This window comes from Molothrus ater, chromosome 5 (assembly GCF_012460135.2).
Source record: "Molothrus ater isolate BHLD 08-10-18 breed brown headed cowbird chromosome 5, BPBGC_Mater_1.1, whole genome shotgun sequence".
In the NCBI taxonomy this organism is placed as follows: Eukaryota; Metazoa; Chordata; class Aves; order Passeriformes; family Icteridae; genus Molothrus; species Molothrus ater.
Window position 1 is genome coordinate 48904157 of NC_050482.2, and position 21522 is coordinate 48925678.

General features: G+C 51.0%; 2 protein-coding genes across 2 annotated transcripts; one reads left to right on the plus strand and one right to left on the minus strand.

The window, feature by feature from the left end:
* Positions 1–83: 83 nt before the first annotated feature.
* On the minus strand, positions 84–9221 carry CSDC2 (cold shock domain containing C2). The gene is made up of 4 exons (XM_036400482.2): positions 9019–9221; positions 2575–2841; positions 2214–2336; positions 84–1945 (listed from the first exon to the last, which is right to left on the minus strand). Exons 2-4 carry the CDS (start codon positions 2748–2750, stop codon positions 1783–1785), a joined length of 462 nt encoding a protein of 153 aa, XP_036256375.1. The 5' UTR covers positions 2751–2841; positions 9019–9221; the 3' UTR covers positions 84–1782.
* Positions 9222–14693: 5472 nt separating this feature from the next.
* On the plus strand, positions 14694–21294 carry POLR3H (RNA polymerase III subunit H). The gene is made up of 6 exons (XM_036401579.2): positions 14694–14998; positions 16297–16393; positions 17979–18065; positions 19042–19105; positions 19720–19927; positions 20412–21294. The coding sequence occupies exons 1-6, from the start codon at positions 14888–14890 to the stop codon at positions 20463–20465; spliced, it is 621 nt and encodes a 206-aa protein (XP_036257472.1). The 5' UTR covers positions 14694–14887; the 3' UTR covers positions 20466–21294.
* The last annotated feature ends 228 nt before the right edge of the window (positions 21295–21522 follow it).

A 21522-nucleotide genomic window follows, 5' to 3' on the forward strand; every position in this document is an offset into this window, starting at 1 on the left:
AATTCCTGGGTGCTCCAGGTACTTTACCTGGGAGAGTCACTGTGACACATGCACACAGCACAAAGAGCCAGGATGGGCAGGGCTCATGGGAAAGTCACTTTTAATGGTTTATTGCCAATGTTACAAAGGTTGACACATGGTCAGACAGGCGGGAACCACACCAGAGTTGTAAAAACACCAACAAGTCTAGGGTTTTAGTTTATTTAAAAAAAAAAAATCCAACAGTTTGCCTTGGCCAAGCTGACTGCATGTCCTGGGGATGCCTGGAGCCTGAGCCACAGTTGCCACAGCCCCTTGGAGAGCCAGGCTTTGGGTTGGCAGTGAGATGGGCCGGAGGGTCCTGGGGCAATCCCCGCGCCAGCATGGTCCTCCTGAATCCACAGGGCCCTGCTGTCCTGCGTGGCACCAGCCTTGCTCTACTCCTCTCCCCACTTCGCCCTGTTGGCAACAGCAGCAGCAAGAAAGGTGGCAAACACCCCTCTCCATCCATGCTGAGCACCAGCAGTGCCAGCAGCTCCTGCTGACATGGTGCTCTGGGAGCTGCCTATCCCCTCCTGCCCTGCTTGGGAGGACCTGCTGGGACCCCACTGTTCCCAGCCCTGCTGTGAACCCCTTAAGATGCTGGTAATTCCTGGAGCATCAGCACTGTTTCCCTGGGGTGAGCTCAAGACCAGCCCAGTGCACGTTGTCCCTGTCCCAGTGCCCTCTGCCCTGTCACTCCCTGGGGCTGTGGGAGCCCACCTGGCCAGGGTATGGCAGTAAAGACCAAAACCAAAGTTTGTGCTTTGTATACAAGACCCTGCCTACACCGAGGGGCTGGGGAGGAGGTGGCTGTGCTCGCCCCATGGCCGAGGCTGCTCAGACCCCTCAGCCCCTCACCGCCCCAGCAAGCTACAGACATGCACACACACACACACGCATGGGAAGGGGGTCCCCAGGGGGCTGGGGGGCAAGAGAAGGAGGAGAAAGTGTCTGTCTCCCCAAAACCATGTCAGCACTGAGCCAAGAAAAGTGCATTACTGCTCAGCAGCAGCAGGGAGCACAAAGGTGCCAAGTGCCCCTGCCCTGTGCCCAGGTGCAGCCCCCCAGGCATGGCACCGAGTGCCCTGGGTGCCCTGCCAGCAGCTGTCTGCCTCTTAAAACCAAATTTTTACTTTCTGTAAACCAGTCTCCTCCCTGTGGCACCGCTAACCTGAGATCTTGTGATGGAGGGATGTGGCTCAGGTGGGTGCTGTGAGCTGCCAGCGATGGGGATGGGTCTCAGCCACCCAGACCCCGCACAGTGATATGCCACCCCACAGCACCCTGTTTTGTCCCTGCTCCAGGGCATGTCCCACTGCTGCTGTCCCACTGTGGACTGAGTGGGGTGCCCATCTTGCCAGAGTGGAGTTCAGGAGGGTGAGCTGAGCCGCCCAGCCTCTCCCCACCCCTTTCTGCTCTCAGCACCTGCTTCAGCCCAGTAGAGCTGGAGGGCTGGGGCTGGGACTGGCTCCTCTATTCCCCATGGCCTCAGGAGCAAGGAATGGAACATGGGGCTCGGTGCTGCCCCCGGAGCTGGGGGACAGTCAGGGAGGGCTCTGCTTCCCCTGTCCCCCTCGACAGACACTTACAAACACACACAGAGAAAGGAAACCGTAACCTTATAAAAGACACTGAACGCAAACGCCTGCACGTTTGGGGGCAGCCCCGGCCCCGCCGCCGCCTCGGCTCCCCCCACGCCCCTTGGGAGCGGCTGGGCAGGCTCGCTCCATGGGGCTGAGCGGCTGGCGGCCCCCCGGGCGCCTAGGAGCCGATGATCTGGCCAGACCATGTCTCGTGCTTCGTGTGGGGCGCCAGGTTGGTGAGGACCACCTCCACTGCCTGGAACTTCTGGTTCTTGGGAGGGATGGGGCACACCTTGTACGTCACCTCGTCCCCCTCCACTGGGACGTACTCTCCCTCGATGCTGCAGGAGAGGAAAGGAGAGGTGGTGGTGGTGGTGCCCCAGCCAAGAGAGGAACTCCTGCCCCAGACCACCCAGAATGAAGGAATGCAACTGACCCACCAGTTGTGCCTTGGAAAAGAAAACCCATTGATGATGGAGGGTACAGGACAAGCAGAGACCCATGTCCACCCCATGGAGACATCCACACCCCAGCCCACAAGTCTCCAGCTCCATGCTGATGGCATGGCTTCCCTGGGGTCTTCCAGCACCACACAGCCCTGGGACTTACTCAGACACATGCACGAAAATGTCCTCAGTGCCATTCTCTGGGGTGATAAACCCGTGGCCCTGGGAGCGAGAGAACTGCTTGCAGACACCCTTGAAGACGGGGCCAGCAGAGGCACGCGCCGTGCTGCAGGAGGAAAGGGAAGATTTTTCACTGGTGGCCCTTGCCCAGGTGGAGGCACGGGGAGAGATTTGTGCTATGAACATGACAGCTCCAGGCCGAGTGCATGGCACCCACCCACAGCACTCTGGGCAGGGCTGTGCAGCGATGTCAGGCACCAGGTGACAAAGTGCTCCAGGTGCAGAGGGTCCTGCAGGCACTGCAGGTGACCAACTGGACAGTCCCAAACCCGCCAGGTACTTACGCCGAGTAGGTCCTGGTCCTCTTGGTGGGGAGGGGGCTGGGCAGGTCCCGTAGCAGGAGGTTGCCCCGCTCCCAGATGCGGCTGCCCTCCCTCTGGAAGGGGAAGGTGGGCCACACCGGCGACTTGGGGGAGTGCAGGGGTGGCACTGCCGGCGGGGCGCTGGGCTCCGATGACATGGCGGGGTCGCTGGGCTCCTCCGTCTTGGGATCAGGGCAGGTGGGCAGCAGGAGAAAGGATGCCCAGGCGTGTGGGCCTACTGCTGGTGACCTGGGGAGCAAAAGGGGCTGAGGGTTACAAGGCCTTCTGTGAGGTTTTTGGCACAATTTGCTGTCAGGAATTGTTCCTCAGCTCCCAGGCATTTGTGGGAGCAGGGAGCTCCCACATGCTGCCAGCCCTCAGCGTTGGACACCAACCTCCAGCACTGGGAATTGCCCCAGGAAGCCTGTCCCAGCTTGGAGTCACCTGGGATGTTCCAGAAAATCAATCCCAAGGGAAGAACCTGGTTTGTTCAACCTTTCAATTGACAAGATAATCCCACATATTTGAGATGAAGTCACTAATAAGCACACCCTGGGAAAAGGAGCAGTGGAGCCTGAGCTGCCACAGGCAGGGACCATTTTGGGAAGGAACCCCATGCAGTGCCAGCATGCCTGGGCCTCCAGTCCCAGGCTCTGAGAACGTCCCCCATCCTGAGATTGCTGATTAAAAAAGTGAAGAAAAGAGGCTGAGACAATAGGTCAGTATGCCAAGGTCAGGGTTCTGAGGTCTTCTCAGCACAGGAGGTTGCTTTCAGCCCCACAGGATTTAGGGGACAACCCCAATCCCAGCCAGCAGCTGCTGCCCATCCAGACACATTCCTACAGAAAGAAGGAACACCAGGAGACTGTGGTGAGGCTGCCAGCAGCCCTCATGCCCCTCAGGCACCCCAGCCCAGCCACTACACAAGCACAACCTCCTGCTGCTGCCATCATCAGGCTCCAGTTTCTGAAGGCATCATGCCATTTGCAAGGAGTTAAAGCCCTAAGGGGCAGAAACCCTGCAGACAGAGCAATCACAATTGTGGGCACTCTTGTCCTTACTGAAGCACCCCAGCATGAAATTGGAGGGGCTGTGCATTTTTCAGTCTCCCAGATGCTCTGATGTGTGATCAGCACTGCAGCTGCTTGCTGAGAAAAGCCTTGCTCCGTTGATTTTCATTCCAATCAGTTGCTGCATCTGACGCTGGCGCCTCTGTCCCAGGGTGCCCCACGCCAGGGGTTGCTTGAGGGCGCCTCTCTTTGGGTGCACTGGGTGGGGGCTCACCCATTTCCATTGCTCCTCAGGAGTTTCCATCACTTGGAGCTGAGGAGCCCAATATCCCATGGATCCCATCCTCTTCTCCAGCACCCCTATCAGCCCTTTTCCACCCCACTGGGGCGCATGCAGCTTCTTTTAGGACAACACCTGCACACACCAGGAAACACAGAGAATATTTAATTTCTTTTCTGACTCACAGTGGCCTTTTGAGACACAAAGGCCCTGGGGGGATGCACAAAAGGGGGTCACCTCCACTCTGAAATTAGCAGGCACCAAGGACATGGGAAAAGATTTCTAGAGCAGCTCAAGTGTCAAGGAGGGACCAGGCAATTCCTGTTCCCCTCACCCACCTCCACCTTCTTCCTCTGCCAGGGGCTGTGCCTGCCAGTGAGCCCCCATGGCTGCCAGTCCAGCTTGGATTGCCCCCATTTGGGCAGCCCTCAGCCAGCCTCCTGACAGCTACCCCCTCTCAGCCCTGCAGAGCTTCACCCCCTGGCCCAGGCAGTAAAGACCACACCAGAGTCCTACTCCAAGGCAGAAGCCACCATGTTCCTCCTGCCCTCTGAGACAACTTCCAGTTGTGGCTGCAAACCCCTCCAAACTGTCTTTCCCTTTGCTGGCTCCCCACCCACCGCCACACCAAACCCTTCCTGTGCTTCAGTAGCTCCTCTCCTCCATGCAGTAACTGGAGCATGCACATCTGCCTTTGCTTCCATCCCACCCCACACAGGGGCTGCTTAGCTCCTGCTTCCATGCCCAGGTTCAGCATCTACTTCCCCCAAACCCTGGCTCAGCATCTCCTTGTTCCATTCCCAGGCTCAGGCTCACATCTCCTTTCTCCATGCCTAAGAAGCCCAGCAAGGCTCAGGAAGCACCCAAGTGAGAAACCCCAAAGCCAGGCCAGACCCCAAACTGCTTCACAGCTCCTATCTGTGCCCCCATTTGACCACCCTGCCTGTGCTGGTGAGCAGTCTGGCCACTTTAGAGCACTTTAGAAGTGATGTGATTCCCATGCATTTCTGCAGGGTTTGTCACCTTCCTAGGAGGTGTCAGGATTGGAGGAGTGGGATGATTTGAGGGAAATAGCCCTCAGTTCTCTGCCACACCACGAAGCTGTCACTCTGAAAATGGCCTCACCAGGGTGGTGCACCTCCTCTGTGTGGCTTTCTCTGACACAGGAGGCCTTTCTGTTCCCCCATCAGTTTAGGGACAATGGAGGGTATTTAACCTGAATAAGGATGCTTGGAGCAAACTATTAGTATGCTGAGGGAGTTGGTTGGCATCCACAAGGGGCTGGAAAGATGGAAGTTTCCCAGAGGCAAAATTAAAATAAGAGGCAAGGAGGGGGAGCTTGCAGGGACAAAATGGTGTGCTCTGATGAAGTGGCAACCAAGAAGGGGTTTACTCCAGGTTCACCTGTGGGACCAGCCCAGGCCCAGGTGCCCTGGAAGGCTCCCTGTTTTGGGGGATGAGTGGTGAAGAACAGGAGCACTGCTGAGGAGGCAGACAGTCTGCTCCTGAGAGCTGAGGGCAGCAGCTCAGGGGGCCCTCCTGGGCTGCTATTTGCCCCTAGGAGCTGAGCTTGCTCCTAGTGGGAGAGCAAGCGAGGTGCAATCCCCCACAGGCACTCTGAGGGCTCTCTGGATGGCCCAGGGGGATGTTGGGTGGCAGCTCACTGGGATAAACACGGGCACGGGGCACAGCAAGGCTGTAGGATCCCCATCCTTAGTGGATGCACTGCCTGGACATGTCACAGAACTGCCTGCTCTATCTCCTGCTTGGAACAGGGGCTGGAGCAGAGATCCCTGTCCTGGAGCCAGGCTGAGGCTGTCTCACTCAGCCAGCAGCACTCAGTCCCTCTTCAGCACCAGGATCAAGCATCCCAGATTTGTTGGTCAGCCTTGGTGCCCAGCAGCTGAATTCCTGGCTTTGGTGGTGTTGGTGAAGCTGAGGCTGCATAGGAGCTTGGCACATGGGGGTCTCCAGGGCTGTATCCTACGTTCCACTTCATTTAAATCCCTGCTGCAAACAAAGGGACCGAGGAAATTCAACTCAGGACAAAAGCAAGCCTGCTTGCTGAAAGAAGAGTGGGGACACGAGCATATCTTCACCAGTGTCTCCTGCCCTCCCAGCCCAGACACAGACCAGGGAAAACCTCTGCTGTCCTCCTTCCCTCCCTGCTCTGCACCCCACCATCCTCTCCCCAAGCATTTGTCCACAATGCAGCTCCAGGAGGGGACAAGGAGGGAGTACCTCGGCACAAGAGGCATTTTCACCCTCTCCTCAATCTCCTGTGGTCACAGTAATCTCTGCTGAGGATGAGAGCATCTCTCCCCACCTCAGGTCTCTCCCGGCCTGGCTGACACCACCCCACGACACTGTCCACTCCACGCACGTATACAGTGCAGGGACGGAATCCGGGTCACTTGAGGAAGCAAGCGGAGAGACTGCAGCAGCCCGGCTCTGCCGCGGGGCACGGGAAGCCTTTCCAGAGTAACCACCCTCCCCTGCCACTGCTGGACTCCACCTCGCTCCTCCCTGTCTCCTCCTGGTGGCTTTGCTTCGAGGGTCTCCCGGGGTGACAGTCCTCCGAGCCAAGAGGAAAGTGGCTGCAAGCCCAGGGCTTCCTGAAAGGATGCTCTTTATAAAAAACATCACCTTCCCTGTCCACCTCCTCTCCTCCCCCCCCAAAAAACCATCTCAAAGACAAACCCCAGAGCCCTCTGGTGACAGGGTCTTCTTTGGCAGCAGAAGGCAGCTTTGCTTTTATATTTTTGGGAGGGCAGGCTCCTGAGCAAGCGGAGCTGACAGTCAGGAGCCCCTTGCAGGCGGAGGCAGGAAACCCAGGCCAATTAAGGTAGACAGGCAGTAGACACATCAGCTTTTATCTCGAGATCCAAGTACCCCATTCATCAGCAGAGACTGAAAGGTCTTCGGTTTATCAAATAAAATCACTGTCTCTCTCCCCTTCTTTAAAGCCAAACACATTGTCTTGGGTGCTGGCTGTGACCTTGTTTAACTAAACAGCCTTTCAAGGCCCGCTAGAAGGGGGGAAAGAGCCTTTTGAAGAGGCAGCAGCCTCTGTCTGCCACTCCCCGTTCATTAGTGGCAGCGAAAAAAGCCCCCTTACGCTGCCTCGCCCGGGCGAGGGAATACATATTTAATTAGCTTCATCGCCCTGCTGAGCCGGCCCTCCCGGGCGGCGTTTCTTTGTGCTCCTTCCCGTCCGCTGGCACCCCCGGCATGCCCGGGATGATGCACTGGCGGATGGGTGGCCGCTTGGCTGGCGGCCCTCACGCTCCGGCTCTGGACGTGACCCTTCGGCGGCCACACCGTCGCCTGTATGGGTAGCTCCTTTTCACGGCGCCGCTTCTTCTCTTTGTGAATCCCCAGCTCGGATGCTGCCTGCATCTTTGTGAATCCCCAGCTCGGATGCTGCCGGTCACCACACTCGGCTCTCCCCGAGTGCCACTGCTCCCCCCGCCCCAGCCAAGGAGCTGCAGGTTAATTTCCCTCTGCTGCCTTTTGCAGCAATCTCCTGCACGGGCTCTCCCATGCCACTCTCCATCACGTTTTCACGTTTTCTCCATCCCTTGCGACTGCCAGTGGCCTCAGTTCAGGAATCAGGTTTACTACCCCTCTAAACCACCCCCCCCCCCCCCAGTAGAAAAAAGCTCTGTGTATGTCAAAGAGACACCCCATCTCCACAGCCAGCTGCCAGCAGCCATCTCCTCACCCCATGGAGCACAGAAAGCAATGCTCTGGCCCGCTGCCATTCTCGGGGAGGCTGATGCCCCCCCAGACAGACTCAGCTTGTCTAGACACAGGCTGAAACTGAGAAGAGCTACACCCCTCCAGACGCATGAACACGTCCCCAGAGCTCAATGCAAGAACAAAAATCCTATTTTTCCACTGCTGGTCATATTCACCTGCCGAGGGACGCAATAACAACACGGTGGCCAGCAGAGATCCCAGGGGGGCTGCCATGAAGGGCAGGAACCAGCTGAGGAACCACGATGGCTCCAGGCAGGGTTTCCGTGAGCAGGGCCACTGCAACACTGGCTGGGCTATGTTTCTCCATCCTTCCTTCCTCGGAGAAGGCTCACAGCCTTGGTGTCTGGCAGATTTTTATAAATGCTGTCTCTGTCTGATGCTAATGAAAACCTCTCAGCTCCCCCCTTCCCGTTTTTGGTCACCAGATCATGTTAAGAGTTAAATACCAAGCAAAGCCATTTTCTCACCTACCCTGCCTATTACAAACCCCTTTGAAGAGACAAATTACTATAGGAAAAATAAAATTAGGCGGTTTTTGGGCAATGCACACTGACAGCATCCCCTCCCCAGCTAAGCCAATCACACTCCCAACTCCAGAGATCTTTGCTGAGATAGTCTCGCCTACGATACAGCCTGCTTAGCGCTAAAATATGAATGTCACCTTTATGGATTGATTATGAAAAGCTCCCTTAGTCAGTGCTGGGCTGCCCAGTTCTCAGAGAGGCCATGAGGGAAAGCAAGCAGGCTGACAAACGCAAAGGAGAAGCAAAGGGAGAAACCATCATGGAGGCTTGATTTACCTTTAGAGCATGTATGCATAACCATCATTCCCCAATACCAAGTTTGTGAGATTTATTTACTTTCTTGTGATGGTTTTTATTTTTTTAATTAGCATAGTATCTGTTCAAAGACATGGCACAGACATCTTCGTCTGTGTCCTTCCTTCCTCCTTTGTGGATCTAACTTGCCATCGGCAGGAATAGTGCAGCCAGTCCAAAGAAATCCCAGTTCCAGCCCCCATCACTATCAGCCTACTTTAATAAGTCAGATTTTTCACAAATTGCCTCCCGCTCACCCGGCAATCCGAGAGCCGGATCCCAGCTGAGCTCAGCCCTCCGTGGCAAAGCCCTGGATTATTTGCCCCCAAGCCAAAGCAGACGTGCAACATTGCCGCCGCCACCCCAGGGGAGTTATTGTTCCTGAGGCTGGTGGGGAATAACCAAACCGGAGGAGGGAAGTCACGCTTCATCCTCGCACCTCTCCACCGTCAAAAGGAAAGAGCAGGTTTCAAAGAAAAAGGTGGTCCGTGAAGTTTAATCTCCAGCTACAATAGCCCTGGCGCGCTGCATGGCCATTGTGCCTGCCCTTACCCACCTCCTTAGCAGCGACGGGCTCCCTGGAGCTGCGCTCTGCAGAGCATCGGGGCTCGGAGGGGCCGGACGCTGCTCCGCTACCGTGCGAGGAGCAGCGGTGTCGCCTGCAGCCCGGCTCCGGGGGCTGTCTCGGCTGCCTGCCTGCCGGCTGATGGATCTGCGCTGTCTGATGTGGGGATGGATGATGTGCGCCTCGAACACACACGCATCCGCACGCCTTCCCCTGACGTCAGGGCCGGGCCAGGGAGAGCGGGCAGGTGGGAGGGATCAGCCCGGTCAATTCTGAGCTAGCTGGGCTTAAAGGAGAAAGTCTGTGTGGGGGGCCGGAGGTGACGAGGGTCGGCCCCGGGGGGCTGCATCGCTCCGGTTGCGCAAAGTGACGCACGCCGGTGGCACAGCCGGACGCAGTGGGGCAGCCCCACGGGCTGTAGGGACAGCAGGATGGGGTGTGCGCTGCAGGCAGGGATGCAGACAATGTCCCTCACAATGGGTGAAACCTCTCCCCCGTCACCCCAATCCCACTCGTGCCCTGGAGCCGCTCTTCCCGCCTGCCCAAGCACCCCTGGGTACTACAGTAGGAGAGAACAGGAGGCACATGCCACAAACCCCTCTTACTGCCCCATTCCCTCGGGCTCACAGTCAGCCATCACAAACCCACGTGCTTTCCAAGGGTCTCATTTCTATCAGTGCACTGTGCCAAAAGATCTTTCCTTTCTGTTCTCCCCCGTGCTTGTGTGACCGTGCTCAGGGGAGCCACCTCTGCGGGCAGAGACCATGCCCTGAATCAGCCTGAGAGTTTCTCTAGTCGGGGTGTAGGGCAGTGGGACGAGGGCAGAATCGTTTGCTGAGTCCAAGGGCGAGGAGTAATGGGATTTAAATTACAAAGGGCAAGATTGATGTTAGACATTAGAAAACACTTTCTAACAGAACAGACAGTTAATTACTCAAGTAGATTGCCTGGCCAAGCACCAGGGTCTCCATCACAGCAGGCTGGGCAGGCATAACTCAGGGGCGATTTAGATGATATCAGCCTCATTTTGGAGTAGAAAGGTAGTCGATATCAGCACTTTACCAAGCAAGTCCCTGTGATCCTGGAATAAAATTTACAACAACCTGGAACAACCATGGTGCAGTGTCAGTGCTGCAGGGAGCTGTTATGGGCAGCCTGTGACCTTAAACTCTTTCCTTGATACATTCTAAGTAGCTGAACATGGTGATGCTAACTAGACCTGTTCCACAAACACCCTCAGGGCTGCAGGGTGGCACACAAGTTGTGTGGGAACCACGAGGCATGGCACAGAGTCAGGAGTGAGGGTTACAACTGCTCCACCTGGTTGTATCCATCCATCCATCCATCCATCCATCCATCCATCCATCCATCCATCCATCCATCCATCCATCCATCCATCCCGGTACTGGGTGTTGATATGGGGCTGTCCCAAGGGCTTTTACAGAGGGATGAGATCACAAAGCACTTGTCTCTCTCCTGTCAATGAATTATAATGCAGAAAAAAGCTCCACAGGCAGAAGAGAACAGCCCTTGGCAAGGGCACCAAGAAGCACTGAAACTCCAAGTGTTAGTGAGTTCTGCCATTGCCCATCACGCTGTTTGTGGCTTTTCAAGGAGTATTCCAGGACAGAACAGGAGCTCCATTCATGCCCTACAGACACCACAAGTCTTATCTCTCCAGTTTACTCTTCAGAACTTTGCAAAAGAAGGGGAGAAGGCTCCAGCTAGCTCTCAGTCTTCACTCTGAGTTTATCCTGAGATGGCTTCTCCTTTCTTGGGGGACAGCTTTGGCTCTCCCACATAAAGGCTCTTGATGGAAAATGCACAGGAACTTGAAGTATGTTTGGCTGGAAGGTGACTCTGGGCATGTGCTGCAGCGGAGGAGGCAGAGAGTCTATAGCAGGCATGCTTTAAAAATGATAAAAGGAGAAGAGGGGAAGCTTTGATCAACGAGAGTGGGAGTGGGGGTGCCAGAGATGCCTGCAGAGATGGAAGCACAGGCAGGAGCGGGGAGGACTTTTTATGTGAGAAGATACATAATTCCTTTGGAGTCAATCAAAGGAGGGCCAGAACTGTTGAGATGCAAATTACCACTCACCTCCCCTAGCATTCCTGAGCCAGTTTTCTCCAAGAGCCATGGGCATGTGGGGACAGAGAAAGTCTTAAACCAAGTAATTTGGGGGCCCCTTTCATTTTCCTCAAAGGTTCCAATCCTTCAGGTAACTTCAAATATTATTTTCCAGTTTTCCTGTACAATCAAGAGAATGATAAATGTCTGGTATTTTCTCTGAGGGACAGAAAAACTCTTCTGCAACCCCTGGATTCCAGCAGCTAAAGCTTAAAAAAAAAAAAAACAACCCAGCAACTGAGAATCATGCTCTGAAATACTGGAAAAGCTCCAGTACTGCTGAGAGAGACTCTAGAGACTTTATGGCTATGTGTAAAAAAGTATGTACAGGCACTGTGGATTTCTGGGTATTCACCATGTCAGTGTTGCTGGGAGGAGACAACTCAGCAAAACCAAGATGTTTTCACATCATCTCCAACAGCAAGACACTTCAGCAGCAGCAATAAATATAGTGCAACTCTGAGCACTACCATTAGCTGAGGCAACACCCATATTCTAGAGAGCATAATTTGGCTTTTGTTTATATTTTTACATTGAAGACAGCATTTATGAAATATGGAATTCCTCCAGGGAGAAAACCTAGGTGGGAACAGAGCAACATCAGTCATGCATAGACAGCCCAGGCATGCACCACTTGGGACTGGGGAGGGGCTACCTGTAGAAAGTGAGACTGGAAACAATTTCCCACAGCCTGGGATGTTACTGGTGGAGGCTAAAACACTGACAGCCAGACTCAGCTCTGGAGTGACTGTAGCCTGGTACCAGAGGCAGAGAAGCTCATCCGACGCTACCCTCACCAGCTTTCTCTGCACACATTTCAATTCAGTTTCCCCAGCATGAAATCGAAGTACCTGCAAGTTTCAGCAAAACACACAGCTGCAGAGAGAAGAGGAATCTTATTGTCCTTACTGAGGAATGGCCCACAGCATCAATCCTTGCTGGCAATCACAGAGCTGAAACAGGAGAGAGTTTCTGCACATCTTGCTTGGTCTGCACTTTACAGCACATGAAAGACCTCACTCATAGGACCCAAGACAGTGTGAAGCAAGGCCCTGCAGATCTCACACAGCTGGTTTTGGGAGCTGTGGATAAGGCTGAAGGAAGATGTGTCTGCTTTGTATTGGGCACCCAAAAGCCCCTGATGGGGCATGGGTATTGAAAGCGTGGAAAATGTCAGCTCAAGAATGGGCTAGAAATGGAAGTATGATATGACTCTGTCCAAATTCACTTCTTTCCATTTCCCATGTTCTCCCAGGTATTTCAGTCTACTATTCCCTGAGCACATGCCCCTATTTAACCCTACAGTTCTTATATATAAGCACCCAGAGTGATTACCTTGCCAAAACCACCAGTGCCTAAATTCTCTTTGCTTGTGTGATACCAAAGCTATTTCTTCCCCTGCCATCAGGACAGGGTTGAGAACAATTCGCTCTCCTGAAGCAGCTACAGACACCTGCAAAAGCTGCACTAGATAAAGGTCAAACTTTGCACTGCCAGACCTGCATGAGGCCAGGACAGAGCAGCAAGGGATGTGGCATGTGTGCCAGCAAAGCTGTGCAGTGCCGAGATTAGCACAGCCCTGAGTGGAGTGCAGGAGAAAGGAGCCTTTGTAAGACTCCCTGAAGTAGGACAAGAGCAGCAAGAAACGCTGGGGATTTGGGTTGAGGTGTTCTGATAAAGTGTGTCTGCTGTGCTGGCAGCAGAGCTCCTTGCTGAGACAGTAGATGCTGCTGCAAGGAAAATGCTGCTCTTCCAGGTGACAGGGGAAATCTTGTTTCTGGGACCCTATTTAATACTAACATGCCAAACATGGGCAAACCAGCCACGTTGATTTAAAAAAAAAAACAACAACCCCACAACCTAATAGACCCTGATGAAACAGAGAATTGAGAAGAAATCAACACCTCCTTGTCCAAGACAGGTACCTTCTTAATGAGGCCTAACCAGGGTATTTCCAACCTTGTTTCCCCCTCCCTTTCCCAGACAGTTCAGCATTTAATGATTTCTTACCTAAACTGCTCGTTACTGTCCCTCCACACGCTGCTGGGGAGCGTGGGGGATGACACACTTAGCCTTAGCATCAAAGCCATGATGCTGACAGTGCAGTTTTCACTGTCAGCCAGGGATGTTTGGTTTTCCTGGCAGATCTTTTTTTAAGCACACTTCAAACAACCTCCTTTCATTTCCCTGACAAACCTCAGATGTTAGCACACCCCCTTGTTTTTATGCCATCCCTCATGCTGCTTCTCCCTCACACTGATTCCCTCACTGCAGAACGCACCGAGGCCTCAAAAATTATCCAAGGGGGGTTGGTTTCTTTTTTGGCAATTAACAGTCAAATTATTCCAGCTCTGTATGGTGGCAGTTTGTCCCTGAAAAGAACCTTGACCTAAGCACTGGGCAGACACAGTGAGGGACTTCCAGGTGCAAAGAGGATTATAAACCCACTCAGGTTTGCTGGAGATGTGGGCAAACAGCTGAAGAATTGGCAGAGACTTTCATCTTTGGGCTCCTGAGCACAAGAGAGACATGGAGCTCCTGCAGCAGGTCCAGCAGAGGGCAACAAGGATAATCAGGGCACTGGAGCTCCTCTCTTCTGAGGAAAGGCTGAGGGAGCTGGGCCTGTTCAGGCTCGGGAAGACTGAGAGGGGACCTCATCAATGTGTATCAGTACAGGAAGGGTGCCAGGAGGCTGGAGCCAGGCTCTTCCCGGTGGTGCCAAGCAATAGGACAACAGGCAATGGGGCAGAAACTGGTGCACAGGAAGTTCCACCTGACCGTGAAGAACTTTTTTACTGTGCAGGTGCCTGGCCACTGGAATAGATTGGAACAGATTGCCCAGAGAGGCTGTGGAGTCCCCCTCACTGCAGAAGGAACGCAGGAATCCTCTGGATGCAATTCCTGTGCCGTGTGCTTTGGGATAACCACGATACCAAAATGGCTGGAAAACAAACTTTCTAACACAATCTGAAGCATTAGAAAGCAGGCATTCTTTATCTACGTAGGATACACAGAAGACTATCTCTGAAAATTTCTATTCTCTGTTATTTAACAACTCTGCTTGAGCAGGGAGGTTGGACCAAATACCCCACCGTAGTCCCTTCCTATCTGACCTGTTCCGCGCTGCTGTGATCTTTGCTGCCCTATATGGATTGAAGTTTACGAAAATGATAAATTAAATCGGAATAACTGCAGTCGGGAATTGTTCTAGCTGTGGCACGGGGGAAAGTGCCCGGAGGTGGAGGGGAGGGAACTACACAGCATCCCTACAAAGGACGCCCGGGCACTGAGCCCCTCTCCACTTTTATATCGGCCAAAACCGGCCCCCCGGCAGTCCCCGGATCCTGCCCCGCTCCGGGGTCAGCGGGGGGCGGAGCCCGGCCCGGCCCGGCCTGGCCCCGCCCTGCCTGAGGACGGACAAAATGGCGGCGGCGGGGCCCCGCCCCGTGTCAATCAAGGCGCGCGACCCGCCCGCCGAGCGCGATTGGTTGCGGCGGCGCCGGAAGTGGCGCGAGGCCGGGGCGCGCGGTGCGGCTCCGCGTGCGGCGGGCGGGTGAGGGGCGCTCCCGGCACCTCGCGGCACATCCCGGGCGCTCCCAGGCCTGTTTCCTTCGGGACAGCCGGGACACCGCCCCAACGGGCTCCGAGCCACACGTTCGGCTGCCTTCCCAGCCCATTGCTCCAAGCCCTCCCATTCCCGAGGCTGTTGGCGTCTCCTCGCCCCCCGGCACCATGTTTGTCCTGGTGGAGATGACTGACACTGTGAGAATTCCTCCCTGGCAGTTTGAAAGGAAACTGAACGAGTCCATTGCTGAGGAGCTAAACAAGAAATTGGCCAATAAGGTAAAGCATGGGTCACGTATAGGTTGATGCAGGCATCCCAACATCCCCGAGCGTTCCTTCCTTGTGTTTGTGCCTACTGAGGTGCGTGGGTGAGGTGTCAGAGGGGTTTAGATGTGAAGGCCATCCCCTACCTCTGTAAACAAAGAGACAGCCACGGATCATCTCAAAGGGGACATTTTTCTAATGGCCGATGTTGTAATGGGAAGATACTGAAACACCAGATGGGGCAGAGGAGCATGGAAGAGAAGTGAGAGCAGCTGCTGCTTTGTGTTAAAAGGAGCAATCCAAAATGCGGTCTGAAAAACAAATGAAAAATAATCCATCCAGTGGGGAATTTAAAGACAAAAACCCTATGTAAACACATGTAGAACAGTAATACTGGAAAAGGAATGAAGCTGTTAATAGCTGATTTGGTCCGTGCTTAGTAATTGAGATACTTGGTGGCATTAAGAAGTTGGTCTTTGGTGCAGGATATAAAAAGTGTTTTCTGGTGGACCTGGAGGTCAGAGTTTCCCTGTGCAGCCCCAGGATTGTGATTAGTGTATGGCTGTCAACACGGGGAAGGTGCAAAACTCAAAATGCAGCTGTAAATGTGAAAGGAGCTCAAAAGAGCAAGCTGAAGGGGTCGAGGGTTGTGAATAGCAGATTATACAGGCAGGTTATGAAGAGCAAAAGTCTTCTCTCTTCCACTGATGACTGGTAGATGCCTCAAATTTTGTAGGCAGTGAAGCTGTCTCAGAAGTAGCAGAGAAACCAAGAGTTTGCCTCGTGTCTCCCCAGAGCTAATATAATATTATACCAAGTATTATAATATTATTATACTAATATAATATAATATAATATAATATAATATAATATAATATAATATAATATAATATAATATAATATAATATAATAGCAAGCCTAGAGGCTTCTGAGAGTGTAACTCTAGCAAAAAACTTGTGTAGCATTGGGACAAGCTGTGAGGCTGGTGAATGATGGGCAGCTGTTTACTGTCTTGGCAGCTCAGGTTCTCTCACCACTGACAATTTCCCCAAGGGTTTCTCTTTGTAGCAGTGGTCTTTCCAGTTCTTTCCAGTGCCAGTGAAAATGTGCTCCCACAACATTTGGATTGGGGTTCCTCTATGCTGCTGGTGGTGTTGGAGGCAGTGTTCCAAAACAGACTCCATCCCATCTTGCCACCCTTCTGTTTCTGCCTTTTGAAAAGGTGTGCATAACATATAAATTCCATAGTTTGCTTGATTTTACCTGGTGGGTTGCTTGATTTACTGCTCTTGATTTTTTTTTTCTTTTGTCAGGTTGTGTACAATGTTGGGCTCTGCATCTGTCTGTATGATATCACAAAGCTGGAGGATTCATACATATTTCCTGGGGATGGTGCATCACATACCAAAGGTAAGTGCTTTTCCTCAGTTATATTGTGTTGTAGAAGGTTAATTAATGATCTGGAAATGTAAGCTGAGTTCGTTTGTTAGGGACAGTAGCCTTAACTGTGTTCCTGTCAAGAGGGCAAGAAGAACATGGTGAAAGTCTCTTATTTTCTTTTGGGTGCAAATACAGCTTTAAATAGCCAGTTCTTCTTGCCTTCTGCAGCAGCCCATCTCTGTTCTACAGTTAGAGCCATTAGAGTGTGGGGTAAGGGAAGGGTTAATTTAGTTGAAAATTTTTGAAAGTCTGCCCACAGAAAATAAGTTGTAATAATTGGTCTGCATTTCTCTGATATTTTTTCTTTTTGAAGCTTACTTTCCCTAGCTAGGATATGAAACCTATTTCTACATATAGCATTTGCACAGCATTTTATGCTCTTGTACTAGCTGGAAGTTTTATGACACTTTTGTTGAAACTTAGACAGATCTGGTTCATCATACATTTCTTGTGATTTTTTTTAATAAGAAATTACTAATTTCTCTACTTTGACTCTTGGCAAATCTGAGTAAAAACTGGAAGTAAGTGCATAAAAGTAAATTTCATTTTTTTTAAAGTTAAAATAAAGGTTTAAACTGGTAAGAGATGTATTTTTCTAGTTTCAGTTTACAGTGTGTAATCCTAGGTTGAGCACATGAAATATCTCCTGTTAGAAGGGAACTGCACTGGCTATATGTGCCTTCCCTTGTCTAAATTTTAACTCCAGTGGAACTCATTTCCTGCAAATAAAAGCTTCTCTAATACTGAAGGAGGACGTCGGACTTTCCTGCTTGCTTTAATCTCCATCCAGCTCCTCAACTTAGAATTACTCCTTGAACTGAAAGAAGAGAACTTTTCTCTCTGAGCTCAGGAGAAAAGTCTGCTTTCAGAATCTGGGGTAGCACTTAAATAAATTCTGCTGTGTCTGGTAATAACTCCTTTATAATGTACTGCCTAGCTTTATGTAAAAGAGGAGCACTGAGGAGGTACAGCTGCAATGATGTTAAATTTGTCAGAAGCATCCTTTGGCTGATTGTCTTGGTGTAGCATTCTTGTAATAACAAATGCTATGTACTTAGTTAGAAACATTTTATCTAGCTTGGAGGAAAAGTCCAGTTATGTTAGAGAACCTTGTTTAATCTGATAATACTTGATTTAAAAGATTTCATTTAATGAAAATACAGCATTGCAGACAAAGATAAAAGGCAGAAATATTACAAGAAATTATAAGTTCAGCTGATACTCTTGACCATGAGCATTGTGCTTCCATCATAACTTAATCAGAGGCCATGCTCCATGTTTATCTCTTTCTTTCTGTGAACTTCTTGCAAAACTGGGGAGCTGGGAACAGGACACTGCTGATCAGCTGCTGCCAGAATTTGTACAATCTAGTTAGGAATCAGAACTCTTATTCCCATTTTTCTATCTAATCAGTGCCTGTAAAGAAGTTGTAAAAGAAACTGGGTGTTTTAGAGGGCATATAGGATGTGGGATTTTGTTTTAATGGCTGCCACCCTGTGGGAGGACTGTAGTTTACTAACATGGACATAACATTAATGATCTGTTTTCTTTTAAGTGCATTTCCGCTACGTGGTTTTCCATCCCTTCCTGGATGAGATTCTGATTGGACAGATTAAAAGCTGCAGTCAGGATGGCGTCCACGGTAAACTGCAACTTCTGACATTAGGGACACATGAGCTGCAGAGTCCTTGGGGCTGTTGAGACACTGATTTTGGCTGGAGTAATGCTCTCTGTGGGCTGGTTAGTGGCTATTACTGGCCTCTAGTGCTGCTCTGATCTGAGGGTGATTGGTAGTTTGAGCCTGGCAGCTTCTCCTGACCTTAATGGTTTTGTCCACACTCCCTTTTGCCCAAGAATAATAGGCAAACCCATCTGGAGTGCGGACTGGTTTCTTTCCTTGCTTCAGTTAACAGAATTTGTTTTTTTCAAAGTGGAACTATTTCCTTGTGTTGGTCTGATGTATTTTTTATTACAGTGTTGTGCAAATTTGTGTTCATTTCCTGTACCTGAAAACGTGTCAGGGAAATGTCTTTGTGAGCACACAGTGCTGCCAGAGTCATGGAATATATAATTGATGAGTTGCTTTCCTTTCCTCTCGGAGTCTTCCATACAAGGGAGCTCTGCTGCTCAGTTGTTAAATTAGGACAATAAGGGTTACCTTGGCTGCTTTTGTTGCTGAATTTGGGCATGGTCCATTCCCTGATAAAATTCAACATAATGAAATCTTAAGGGGGATGTGCGGGCTGTTCTAACTTTATATCAGTCTTTATTTAACATACTACATCTGTGATTTCTAAGCTCTTTTTTGTCACCGACCTCTATAGCATCTGACTCATTTCTTGGAACGCTTTCATTTCCATTCCTGCTCCAAACAACCTTTTCCTTTCCCAGCAGGCACGAAGACTGTGCCCTCTGTTGCTGTATGTACTTTCAGCTGGGTGGTTGCTTTGCGGCCAACTGAAATTGAGCATTGTGGCTCAGAGAATAATTCCTGCATAATCTCACTGTCCTTCCTGAGAGAGGAAGGAAAATGAGCCTAGAAATGCATTTTAGGAATTGCTGTGGAACGTCATTTGCAAAGAATTGTTTCAGTCTTAACCAAATTATTTTCTCCACAGTTTCTCTTGGATTCTTTGATGATATTGTCATCCCACCAGAATCCCTGCAGCAGCCAGCTAAGTTGTATCCTTTGATCACCTTTGATAACTTCACTACTTCATTTCAAAAGATTGTGCAGTGCTGGCCCAACAGGCATTCACCACTGCAACAATGAAGGTGCTCAGCAGCAGAAGCTAAGCCCTTCTGTCGGGCAAGGCCCACAGACTGTTATCACAGCTAGACAGGCCCTCACGCTCATTAGGTTTTGCAGGATCATTGTGCCTGCTGATGGAAATGAATGGCAGTGTCCCCTGCACAGTTGTAATCCTTGCCTTCAGTCTTGGCTGCTGCTGAAGATAGAGTGCAGGTTTTACCACATCATGTAATGTCTACATACGTGTGTATCTAATGTAAACCAGTGTGGTAGGCGAGGTTGTCTTGGGTCTGAGGAGTTTTGCTTGTCTGGGGGTCTTTTCTGCTGCTAGGTGTTTTTGGGGAATGTGTAGACAAGCAGCATACAGCTTGATGCAGGAAAATCAGAAAGATGGGGGTCCTGGGCTGTGCAGACAATGACCTGGGACGGCACATTGCGGTTTGGAAAATAACTGTGAAAAGGCTTTGAATGGAGCCTATTCTCAGAACTGCCAGAAAGTGATCTGTCAGGCAGAATGCTGTTCCCCTCCTTAATCCTTGGCCAGTGATGAAGCAGAGCAGGTGTGGGTGTGGGAATATGAGACAGAAGAAGGGGCCCATGACCTTTACATGGACATTGGGGAAGAGATCCGCTTCCGAGTCGTGGATGAGACGTTTGTTGATACGTCACCGACCGGTCCAAGCTCTGCCGAGGCTTCTACTTCAAATGCTGCAGAAGAAGTCCAGAAGAAAGAGGCACCCTACACTCTTGTGGTAACTATGTGCATTAGTTCTTACGGCTTTGTGAGTGTTGTGGTTTATTCAGTGTCTAAAATAGCTCCCCTTTCCCAAGGAACTGATTGCTTTAAGCTGACCATGAAGCAGAGTCACCAAATGAAAGGAGTGGAAAAGGGGGAAATGAGGTTGTTTTTGTGGGTGCTCTGTTTTCTGAGTGTTTTCACTGGAACACTTTGTGATTGTTGGTGGTTCTCCCCGAGAGGCTGATTTAAAGCAAACTGTGTGTGCATGAAGAGCACAGAGCTGGGAGCAACACATCAAGGTCTATGTGGCAACTGAACAGTCTTTCCTTGCAGTGTTCTGGCATAAAACCTGAGTACAGTGCATGAGGAAGGTGGATCTGAACCAGTGGCAGCTGTGTTCTGTAACCTAGACAGGAAAGATGATGTATTTTTAGGCATTTTCCTCTGTTCTCTATGCAGTTTACAATTGCATGCTCTGCTCTCCTCTCTGTGAACAGGGATCAATCAGCGAGCCAGGCCTGGGCCTCCTGTCGTGGTGGACAAACAGTTAGCTGCCAGCGGAGCCTGCTCCACAGAAAGTCTTTCCGGTGGATGTTTGGGGGACAATGGGACCCTGCTGGTGCTCATTGCTCCTCTGAAGCTGAATAAGAAATTAGATCTGCCATTCTGTTTTCCCTTCAGCTTCCAAACTGCCAGAGATAGACAGCTGCTTTCAAGAAGCGTCTTCACTGATGTGCAGAAGTGAATTTACAAGCACAAAAAGCCTTGAGCACAGCAGCTACGAACTCAGCTGGAGCTTTGGTCTCTTGCCTCAGAGGGAAAATTGTGGAGGTCTTTGCTTGCCTGAATCAAGTAAAGAGTTGACTTTAGTGAGTAAAGGCAGAAGAGAATACCTATCGAGAAGTATCACTCCTTAGGCTGAGAGCTGGATCTCAGAGGAGTAGGAACCTGCCCTTCTCTTGACAGGAAATGAAGAAGATACGGCAAAAGGCTTGAGTTAGTAGAGGTGTGGTACTCTGGAGACCTGGAAAATGCTGTTGCTGAGAGAGCAGGGGAGACGTGGTGGTAATGTTCTGCTAAGTATGGGAACTTCAGCCATGGACCAAGTCAGCCAAGAAAGAACAGGAATAACAGTTTACCCAAAAGTAACTCAGGCTTAGTGAAGATGACCACTGTGGAAAACTACAGGCTGCTTATTGTGCTGAAGGGAATGACTTTTTTGAGTGGGCTCTATTTATGCAGAATGAACAAAACTTTGCAGGAGCTTGACTGAAAATATGAAATTATGAGCTGAAATGGACCAAGGCTGCTTTGAGCAACAAGCTAAATCCTTGTTTGTGGGGGTTTTGATACCGTAAGTGGAATAAATAGTAAAAACCACACAGCCTGCCTTCCTGTACAATTTGTGGGGAAACTATTAGCTTCCTGCCTAGCAGGAAGAAAACACTTGCCTCCTGCAGTTTAGCTACTTGGATTTCAAGGCAGACAGAGTTGAGACCAACGCTTTGCTCTATGCTAACAGCCAATGACAAACAATTGCCATCACCCTGCCTGACAGCAGTACAAGGAAAGGAGGGAACAAAACAGTGAGTAAAATCCATGCAGGGC